The sequence below is a fragment of the Muscardinus avellanarius genome, assembly GCF_963383645.1.
Source record: "Muscardinus avellanarius genome assembly, chromosome: 2".
NCBI lineage: Eukaryota > Metazoa > Chordata > Mammalia > Rodentia > Gliridae > Muscardinus > Muscardinus avellanarius.
The window spans coordinates 6,515,735-6,527,257 of NC_137787.1; the positions used below are offsets into that span (position 1 = coordinate 6,515,735).

The window sequence follows — 11,523 nt, forward strand, 5'->3', positions numbered from 1 at the left end:
ATAGGAGGATTGCAGGTTCAAAGCCAGCCTCTGCAAGTAGTGAAACTCTCAGCAACCTAGAGATACCCTGTTTCAAAAATAAAAATAAAATAGGGCTGGGGATATATGCCCCTGGTTCAATTCCCAGTACAAAAAGAAAGAAGAAAGAAAAGAAAGAGAAAGAAGGGAGGAAAGGAAGAAAGGGGGAGGGACGGAAGGAAGGTATTTTCTGTAACTCTCTGACAGTAGCCATCATCAGCATCTGCATCATTGGTATTAGCAGCAAAATGGTCATGAACTTGGATTCTGGGGATCACACCACCATTCACTACTGCTCTGTGACCCTGGACAAGTTCCATGACCTCTGTGCCCAGTTTCCCCATTTATAAAATGGAGATAATTTCTACCATTCTCATAGGTAGGTTGTGACGATTTCCTTGGTTGATACATGCAAAGCACTCTTGGCTCCCAACGAGCATTGGAAACAGCCCTCAGCCGAGTACCACCCTCAGTGTCATCCCCCACCCCAGCCTGTCACTCCGTGTTGGTCACTACTGACATTTGCACCTTTGCTGAGGTGCCCATCTAGACTCTCCAGGAATGTCTCCCCAGTGCCCACGGCAGAGCCTGGCAGGCAGAGTCAATAAGGGTCAACTAAATATGGTCACATTTTTCACAGGAGGAAATGCCCTGTGCAAAGCGTCTCTTTGCTCCATGGGTTGTTTTTCTGCTGCACAAGTTCGTGGCCACATATCCCTACACACCAAAGCTTCGTGAGAGGTGTCGGTGTCTTTTTCCTAAGTTCACTTTGCTGTTGTCAAGTGGCTGCCGTTGGAGCGGCTGTCTCCACAACAGAGCAGTTCCGTGGCGGTTCTCCCTTGGCACACCCTCTCATACTTGCCTTCTCTCTTCCTTCACTGGTTCTCCCTTAGTTCATCATTCAGTCCATTCATGAACCCAACACTAATTGGGTGCCAACCATGGCCAGGGCTGAGGCAGAGCACTGAAGTCACAAAGACATTAACATGACTCGGTACCTACTTATAAGAAGTTGCCAAATGGCCCAGGAAGAAGATTCAGAAATGAGGATGTGCATGCAGTGGGATGTGCTGCTGGCTGTATGCACTGCCCCTCAGGAGCCCCTGAACGGTGGCATCGCAGCCTAGGAACATGAGGGAAGATGCCCCGTGGTCCTGAAGAGGCAGAAACAAAAAACAGGACAAGTGCCAGCAACCAGATGGTGTGGCTGGAGCTAGAAGTAAGTACTGAGGGGTTGGGGGATTGAGTAGGCAGCCAGGGGACTTCTGAGAACCCGGTAGAGAAGGTTGAATTTATCTTGTGAGCAGCATACAGGCACTGAAGGACCTCTCACAGGATCAAGGCCAGAATGTATTTAGGAGGGCATCCTCCTGTCTCCCTGGTGACCAGATCCAGCATTTGATTAGCATGGGCAAGGCCATGGATAGGAAGGTAGGAAGGTAGGAAGATGGAAGGAGAGGAAAAAGGGAGAGAAAAATAATATGTTTTCAACAAGAAATGAGAGTGATAGTGATGATGGAGAGATGTTTTTAAAATAATGAAGATCAGGAGATGGGAGGAGAGGAGGGAGCTGGGCTGTTGGCTCCTGCTTGGGGACGGCTTGCTGTGACTTCTCATTTGCTGTTACTGCGCTTGGTGGGATCACAGTAGAAATCCTTCCCAGAACCAGGAGGACCTGCAGTAGCTGACTTCTTTGAAGAGCAGTGAGAAGTAAAGATTCTTGGAAAGCATTGTTTAGATTGCTGTCATTAACAGAACAGAGCCCCTCCCTGTGATTATGTCAGGATGCCTGGTAAAGGGGGATGAAGAGAACTTTTATGGGATTAAAGTGACAGGTAGAATTAAGGCTGCTAATCAGATGGTCTTAAAAGTGGGAGGTTATCCTGAGTTCTCTGGGTTGGTCCAAAAGAATCACAATTAAAAAGGGAGGCGTAAGGAGCCGGGCATGGTGGTGCACACATGTATCCCAGCACTTGGGAGGCTGAGAGAGGAGGCTCGCAGCCAGCCTCAGCTACTTAGTGAGGCTTTCAGCAACTAAGTGAAACCCTGTTTCCAAATAAAATATGAAATAGGTCTGGGAGTGTAGCCCAGAGGTAGAAAAGCCCCTGAGTTCCACCCCCTCAGTACCACACACACACACACACACACACACACACACACACACACACACACGAGGCAGAAGACAGAGCCACAGGAGATGTGACCCTAGAGATGCTACATGGCTGCTTTGGGGATAAGAAAACATCCATGAACCAAGGAACACAGGCAGACTCTAGAAGCTGGAAAGGATGTGGACTCTCCCCCTGCCAGCTCCTTGATTTGAGCCCAGTGAGATCCACGCTGGAATCCTAACATAGAACTGTAAAAGAAGAAATGTGTGCTGAATCAATTTCGAGGTTATGGAATACCTTATTTTACAGTTGATGAAGCATTCCCTACATGCTCTCTGCATGAGTCAGCCTCATGTCACTACAACAAACCACCTGAGGCAGGCTACTTAAGAAGAAAGGTAAATGACTAGCTCTGGAGGCTCTAGTCCTAGATGAGAGAGCCCCACTGTTTCACTCCTCTGGTGAGGACAGCGGGGCAACAGCAAGAGGTCGTGTCACGTGTCAGTTAGAGAGGAGAGGCAGGGATCCATCCCATAGTCTCTTCTGAGGGAACATCCCATGACCTCCCATAGGACCTCACATTTAGAAGGTCCACAGCGCCTCCCAGTAGAGCCACGCTGAGCCCCTAGTGGACCTTTCAGGAACAGTAGCCATATTCAAACCAGAGCACTAGTTCATGTTGGCTTTACAACTCTGGAAGACAGGTTTTATGATTTCTCTTTTACAGGTGAGAAAATTAAGGACTTTGCTCAAAACCTGTGTGTGTGTGTGTGTGTGTGTGTGTGTGTGTGTGTGTGTGTTACTGGGGATGGAACCCAGGGACGTTCTACGTCTGGGCTACACTCCCAGACCTATTTTTATATTTTATTTGGAAAGAGAGTCTCACTAAGTTGCAGAGGACCTCATTAAATTCACTGGCCATGAACCTGCAATCCTCCTGTCTCAGCCTCCCAAGTACTGTAATTACAAGTGTGTGCCACCACACCCAGCTTCCTCCAAACCTTTTAATGATTATGTGGTAAAGCAGGGAATGACTCCTGGATTTGCACAGTGCCCTTCATTTTTCCTCTATTGCCTCTTCTCTTTTCTGTTTCCTTTCTTCCCTCTCTCTCTTTCTTTCTTTCTTCCTTTCTTCCTTCCTTCCTTTCTTTCTTTCTTTCTACGGGTATATCATCCTGGGGCTCCTCAGCCCCTCTTTTTTAAATTTTATTTTATTTTTTTAATATTTATAGGAGAAAAGTGGAGCTTACGAGCCCCACTAACAACCAATCTCTAACACCACAAAATCAGTGCCTTTCATAGCCAGAAAACACCATCAGCAGAGAAAGAAAAAAATGTAATTACAAGGGACAGAAAAAAGAGAGCTGGAAAAACGAGACACCAGAAAGATACCAGACCGCAGTGCTGCAGCCAGAGTTGCAGCGTGGAGCAGCCACACCATCTTCCCTTGCAGCACCAGGCCCCAGAGAGGAGAGGGACTCAGAACAGAGCTCAGAGCTACAGAGGAGATACGCCGGCCTCACGGCTGAGGACGTGGCAGCAGCGCCATACTGCCGGTGGCAGCGGTAAGTTCACCGGACGGCTCCAGACCAATGCACTCAACAGCCCACCAGGCTCTCAGAGAGGAGCGGCAGACAGCGAGCCGAGGTGAGCCGCTGCGGATCAGCTAGGCGGAATTCGGCAGATTTTTCGGCACAGGGAGTATCTAAAACTCCCAGTGGCTGGGCTCAGCACACCCTGCAGGGACTCAGAGCGGAGCTCAAAACCAGAGAAGAAATACGCCGAGGGCATAGCAACGGCGCCATATTGCCACCAGCGGCAGCAGCAGCGGATTCACCAAGTCCACTACAGCTCCATCAGCGCACTCAACAACAATGAGTCAAATTGCCGCCCCTAGAGGAGAAATCCCAGTACTGCACTCCCAGGGACTTGACCCAGTGGGGAGTGGTGGTGGCACAGATATCACACCATAGGAGAATGCCCAACCTGGCACCCCCCATGGTATAAAGCAGCGTCAATTGACTCCCTGGATCTGAGACTGTGACACAACCCAGTAAAGGAGTAGTGGTGACTGAGATACCACAGACTCAAGATCCAGAGCACCTTAAGTGAAGTCATAGTGACCCAAGGGAAGAACCCAGAGAAGGCACAAACTTCCAAAATCATGGGAAAGAGGAATAAAAATGGAGCAATGAATTCCCACAACCCCACAACATCAGAACCTGATAAAACAGAAATTCAGAGATTTCTAGAAGATCTAATCAGGAAAATAACTGTAGAAATAATAGAGGTGTTTCGAAAAGAATTCAGAGAGAGCCAAAAAGAGATAAAGGATGCAATTAATGAAGTAAAGGCCTCAATTCAAAGCACAAACAACCGATTAGAACACATGGAGAACAGAATCTCGCTCTTAGAAGATGAGCAATCCAAAAATGAACTCATAGTTTCTAATCTAGAAAAAAATATCCGACAGCAGGAATCTGATATTGAAGAAATATGGGCCCATTTTAAGAGAGCTAACCTAAGAATAATTGGAATAGAGGAGGGAAAAGAAGGGGAAACCAAAGGGATCAACAATCTCTTCAAGGAAGTAATAGCAGAAAATTTTCCACACATAGAGCAAGAGGTCAATACACAGGTCCAGGAAACTTATAGAACTCCCTTTAGACAGGATCAGAGAAGAGGATCCCCACGCCACATAATTGTCAAAATGACCAATGTGGAAGCCAAGCAGAGAATCTTAAAGGCAACAAAAACTAAGGGCCAAGTGACATTCAGAGGCAAACCAATTAGAATCACTCCAGACTTCCCAAGCCAAGTCATGAGAGCCAGAAGGGCTTGGAGTAACATATTCCAAACTCTGAAAGAAAACAACTTCCAGCCAAAAATTTCCTACCCAGCAAAACTTTCTATCAAATTAGATGGAAAAATAAGAAGCTTCCATGACAAACAGAAACTGAAGGAATTTATGTCTTCAAAAGCAGCACTAGAGAAAATACTCAAAGAGATTAACTACAAAGAAGAAATAGGTAACACACACCAGAACCAGAGAAACAAATGTTTCCATCCAACAGACAACTAAGATTGGTTATCTGTGGAGATTCATTATTTATGTTAGTCTTTTACATATCTCTAAATTGTATTGTATGCTTTTATTGTTGCTAATTTTTAGGGTTTCTAGTTGGAATATTAATATATCTTCAGATATAGCATTTGGAAATATTTTATCCCATTCTATCAGTAACTTTTAACTCTGTTTACATTGTCTTTGGATATACAATATTTTTTAGGGAGTTTGTTTGCCCTTCTGCTGCCTGTGCCATTGAAATCATATCCAAGAAATCACTGCCAATTTCAATGTTGTGAGGTTTTATGACCCAGATTTTCTTCTAAAAGTTTATAGTCTTAAGATTTATATTTAGGTCTTTTACCTAATTTGAGTTAATATTTGTATATGGTGTTAGGTAAGGGTCCAATTGTATTCTTTTCCATGTAATTATTATTTTTCAACAATATTTAGTTAAAAGATTAGTATTTCCTCTACCAAATGTTTGTGGAAACCTTGTCAAAAATAACTTGACAATATAGGGAAGAATTTATCTCTAGGCTTTTATTTAACTTCAATGGTTTATATATCTGCCTTTATAACAGTACTACACTGTTCCAATTATTGTAGCTTTATATGGTTTGAAATCAGAAAATATACATCTTCTAGCTTTGTTCTGTTCGAGATCATTTTGGGTATCTAGAGTCCATATTCCATATTAGGATAGATTTTTTCTGGAAAATAAATAAATAAATGTATGATAGTTTCACCTAAAAAAAAGAAAAGAAAAAAATATTCTCTGGTAAGAAAAAAAGGAAAAAGAAATATTAAAATGTTATCTTTAAGCCATCAAAAGCTTGGTATCAGACAAATGAAACTGTTATGTGAGATTATCATTGTTAATTTTGGATACATTGCTATAATACTAGATGTCAACCACTAAGCCAAGCATGGGAAGGAGGGATGGGGAGGGAACGGGGTGGGGATCGGGTAGGGGCTAACTGGGCGATGTGTGCATGTATGTCTACAAAAGTTTTTTTTATCCCATTATGATGTATGAATACAGTGCACCAATAAAAAATAAAAATATATATATTTATATATAATATATATACTTTTATTATTCACCCATTAACTCCATAATATGCCAATCACGAGCTAGTTTTCAGCAGTTACATTCCCTTGATCACAGCTGCATGAGAATCTGATTAATTGGAAAACAGGGAAACCAGAGACATGGCCAGAGGTGACCTCACGCAGCCTATGCCATTGCAATACAATCGTCAAGTTCGCTGGCGGTTTGGTAAAGCCAGTTCAGTTCTGTTCCCTTTGCCAGGGATTCTCACATTAGTGAAAATTGGACCAACAAGTGATAAAGCCACCAAATTCAGTGGCTTTATCCAGAATTTCACCTGTGACTGATTACTGTAACACCAGCCCGACCTTCTCAGCCCCTATCCTGGGGCACTTCCAATTGTACAGGTAATACTGCAGGTTGCCATCCCCTATGCCAAACTTGAGCTTTTCCAGGAAAGTCTTGTTCTCCATGAGATCCAGTGCATTGAACACATCGAACCCCTTCATTTTGGCAAGAAGAAGGGCGTCGCTCATGAGGTCTAGAAGAGGGGTCTGGGTGTGAACGTTGTAGAAAGAATAAGCAGCTTTTAGACTCTTGTGGGTTGGATGGTTCATGATGGTGGAGGGAAGTGTATAAAAGCTCAAGAAGTCTGTCACCTCACCGTTTGCCTTCTCCACCACGAAAGTGTCCTGGGGGTAGAACCAATGCTCCACCTCCTCCTGGCTCATGACTGGCGTGAGGTGAAACTGCTTCAAGTACCTGGTGAGGAGCTGGTGCACTACTGCAATGTCCTTCTTTTCCCCTGGTCGCAGCCCAGCTGTCTTGGGAGTCTCTGGCAGTCGGTAGAGCTTCATGGTGCGCTGCATGGTCATGTTTCTGCTCAGGTGGAAGAACTTCACTTCAATGAGCTTCCGTGGGTTTAGGGACCGATGCCAGTACCTGCAAGTGCCAACAGGCTTTGGCAACACTACCCCGGCAGTATAAACAGCTTGGAAAATACCCTCTAGGTGAACCCGCCGGGTTATCTCTCAGTCAGAACTGGAGCCACTCTCTTGGAGCGCATCTTCTTGTGGACACACAGGAAGTGATCTCTACCATCTTCTTCTCTGTGTCATAGATGTGGATGTTTGCTGGGATGGCACTAATGAACCCAACCAGTTTCCGACTTGAGACCACTCGAACCCCACAGTGCCACTGAGGAAGCCAGCCCGGTGGCCGGAGAGCCCATAAAAGAAACTCTGGGGAATAATCAAATCGGGACATGTTGTCATCATCTTCCATATAGTTCTCATTCAGGAGAGTGTATAGTTCTTTTAGCACACCGCAGTCCCCCAGGTCCAAGGCATCCCACGTGAAGCCCTGGGGCAAGGTAAAGGGCTCCTGGCGAATGTTGTCTTTGTCAGGTTCCACGGGGTCATGGGTGTTCACCACTTCACCGAGTTTAGGCACAGGCTGTGTGTCCCAGAACTGGTAGCTCCGCTTGCTGGCCTCCTCCATGGTTTTGGCAGGTCCCTGGCCCACTGAGAACAGCTCGATGGCCTTCTGTATTTCCTGGATCCTCTCTGCTGGCAAAGAGTTCATCTTCACAGGCTGATCCTAGGTCGAGTCTGTCTCATTGCCTTTTTCTTTCTTCTTCTTTTGTTTCTTTTTCTTCTTTTTAGTTCCAGTATCATTGGCTGGACTCAAGCCACCTCGGTTGTAGCTGTTGTCCTCCTCGTTCTCACAGTCGCTGCAGTGCTCGTGGCCATTGCCGTTCCCTTCCATCATCTGCGGCTGCTGAGGTGCCGGCAGCTTCACTGCTGTCTCACTCTCGTCTGCCATCTTGGGTTGTGAGAGCTGGGCTCTGCTCTTTTTTAAATTTTAAAATGCAGTATCCCTAAGTTGCTGAGGGTTATGTTAAATTGCTGAGATGCCTCGAATCTGTGATCATCCTGTTTCAGCCTCCAAGTACTGGAATTCCAGGCACGTGTCACCAAGCCTGGCTATTGTCTCTCCTATTATCAGTGATGTTTTCACGCTGAAAGCCACTTCCAGGGATCACAAAGTTGACAATGCAACATGAGGTTTTTCTTTCATTTTAATTCTGAATTTAACAAGTAAAAATATTAATAGACATTCCACTGCTGGCAAGAGTATTTACCTAAGTGTTTTCTAAGCCCCTTTCTTCCTTCCTCCCTCCCCTCTTTCCTTCTTTCCTCTATTCCTTCCTTCCTTTTCTCCCTCCTTCCTTCCTTCCTTCCTTCTACAAACACCCATCAAGGGGCCACCACATGGACGTGTGGTGTTAGGCCATGTGGAAGTTGCGAAGATCAGTGAGACTTAGATTCTTCACTCTGAGGTTTTATTTTTATTTTATTTTATTTGTGGTACTGAGGGTGGAACCCAGGGCCTTTTCTACCTCTGGGCTACACTCCCAGACCTGTTTTATACTTTATTTGGAAACAGGGTCTCACTAAGTTTCTGAGAGCCTCACTAAGTACCTGAGGTTGGCTTCAAACCCACACAATCCTCCTGTCTCATCCTCCCAAGCGCTGGGATTACAAGTGTGCGCCACCACTCCCTGCTCACCTTTAGGTGTTAAAGGCAGTATTAAATCACAAATAGGCATGTTCAAATGGACTGTATACTAAAGGATAAATTGCAGCATATACTATTCTTGTTGGTTGTTTCTCTTCCGTTACCCACCAAGAGCAAGCTCTTTGTGAGCAGGAGTTCATCCCTTTTGTTCAACTTAGCCAAATATCAACCACAGGCTGTCCAAGACTTTGTGCCTTGGAAGGATACAGTAAGGATAGAACAGGTTTGTGTAAATACCAGTGCCTGTCAGCCATTTCTTTAACAGTCGGGGAAGGGTAGTTGCCATAACAAGCAGTCCTTGTTTCTGAGGAGTAATGCATAAGAAGCTTGCTTCCTGCGCATGTCCAAGCTGAATATGAGTGCCCCCAGCAGGATGCTCTCCTCATGGTATTCAAGGGCCCAGTCTCCTCTGTTCTATAACTCAGGAATCCTTAGGACCTTAGAGCACCATGGAAGGTCATAGGAGAGTGGGAAACTGAGAGGCTGGGCCAGCAAGTGGCAAGCCTCACGTCCAACTGTAGTACACTGGCCACCCAACTTGAGGAGAACCTGGAAAATGCTGTCCACCTGTGTGACCAGAAAAAAAGAAAGCGGGTTCATATGCAACCAACTGGTCTCTATGAAAGCCGCAGGTGAAGGGCTTCCTTCACCTCTGACCCCAGGCTCCACATTTGTATCCTGATAACCTCACTATGACATCTAATGCTTCATAGCAAATAAAAATAAGAAAAAATGTCCCTTTATCGTTCTTAAGATACAAAAGATATACCAGGTACAATGGCACATGCCTATAATCCTAGTACTTGACACAGGAGGATCACATTTGAGGCCAGCCTTGAAAACTTAGTGAGACTCTCGACAACTTAATGAGACCCTGTTTCAAAATAAAAAATAAAATAGGGCTGCAGGTACAGCTCAGAGGTAGAATATCCTTGGGTTCAATCTCTAGCACCAAAACAAACAAACAAAACCAAAGGATTCAATATCTCAGGCCAATCACAAAGAAGGAGCAGCACCGAGTGGGAAGAAGAAATTAAAAGAGAAGAAATAAATACAAGTTAATGTATTCGTCAAGCACTTACTCCACAACTGTGTTTACATCAACAATAGCCAAATCCCCAGGATAAGATGCTAATGTTGGATATTGCCTGGAAAGCATCTTCATTGATGGGAAATCATTCTTAATGGCAGAAAATAGAAACTTCTAGTATATGATATACTGTAGTTTGGATTTTGAATGTCCCCCAAAGGCCCATGTGCTAGAGGCTTGGTCACCAGCCTATGGGGCCACTGGGAAGCGGTGGAAGTTTTAGGAGGTGGGACCTGGTGGGAGGCTACTGGGCAGCTGTGAGCATGCCCTTGAAGGGATGTTGAGATCCCAGCCTCTTCCTGTCTCTCTCTTTGCTTCTTGGCCTCCATGAGGTGTGCAGGCCTCTTCTGCCACCACTCCCACCAGGCTATACCATGTCTCCACGGGGCCAAGTTCTGAAACCAAAAGCCAAACTAAACCTTTCTTCCCGGTAAATTGTTTACCTTGGGTGTTTTGTCACAGTGGCAGAAACTTAACACATAATATGTAGCAGAATAAATGTCAAAATGGCATGTATATACTCCAATACTAGTTCTCTGCTGGTAAGTTTGCTTTTCAAAGCATCCATGGTCTTTCGATGACATTCTCGGCGTTCCAGGGGGATGCTGCTCATCATTATTCTCCTCATATGATGCATATGACCCAAGGCACAGAAAGCACATCTTGGGGACAGCTCGCTCCTCTTATTACCAATTTAGGTTGCCCCAATTAAAGTTCTCATGCCCTTAGCAACCGAACCAAAGCTTTACACTTTATTTAATTATCCACATCATCGTGTGGAGGAGTTTCCAATTTTCTCCTACATAGATGAGGAAATCAAGACTCAAACACACAAAGTAACTTGTTTAAGTTTCCACTTGCTAACCAGTATCGGGTCCAAACCCTGACCCATAGTTCCGCTGACAATACAGAACCCAGGCTCTGGTACCCAAACCCAGCCACTCGATCGGGACCGGGCGGTGGCTGCAGTGGTGACTGAATCATCATTTGATTCCTTGTTGCTGCTCTTTGTCTATTTGGGTGAAGCTGGTCCAGTCCTGGCTCACAGGTCTCCTTTCATCCCAGCGTCACATGTCTAGACTGTACCCAGGGGATTCATCAATCCTTGGGCTACAAACTTGCTCCTGTGTCAACCCAGACCTGGCTTCTGCTCCTGCAGACTTCAGAAGCAAGCATGTCTCTCTGAGGCTGGGTGGGAGCGGCTCAGATCCAGGCTGCAGCAGTGCTCCCACGGGGCTCCCTGGACATCCCCATCTCCTTCTTTGGTGTCACTGTTCCAAGTCAAGTAGTCAAGCAAAACTAGAGGATGAGAAGGGAGCATCAGATCCCAGGCGTCTCAGATGCCCACGGTGACAGACATGATCCACTCTGAAAGCAGTTGAAAGCAATTATTGAAAGCAATTTGAATTCTAAATACACTAAATTTTAGAAGAAAAATGCAATGAAATGACACTTTTATGAAAAATATATGAGGTTGCTTCCAGTAATTATAGATCAGTGTGGATGTGTTTCTTTCATTGGCCATTAATTTATATCAATTATTCATCAATTCCTGTGATGCTGTGTGCTTAGAACCACTTAGGACTGGGTGCTGAAATCTGTT

The 11,523-nt window shown here is 45.1% G+C and overlaps 1 protein-coding gene across 1 annotated transcript; it reads right to left on the reverse strand.

Annotated features, from left to right (window-relative positions):
* Positions 1 to 6,597: 6,597 nt before the first annotated feature.
* On the reverse strand, positions 6,598 to 8,074 carry LOC308258608 (glycylpeptide N-tetradecanoyltransferase 1-like; the record flags this gene model as incomplete). Its single annotated transcript, XM_080689295.1, has 3 exons — positions 6,598 to 7,192; positions 7,491 to 7,815; positions 7,945 to 8,074. 3 exons carry the CDS (start codon positions 8,072 to 8,074, stop codon positions 6,598 to 6,600), a joined length of 1,050 nt encoding a protein of 349 aa, XP_080545421.1.
* Between the last annotated feature and the right edge of the window lie 3,449 nt (positions 8,075 to 11,523).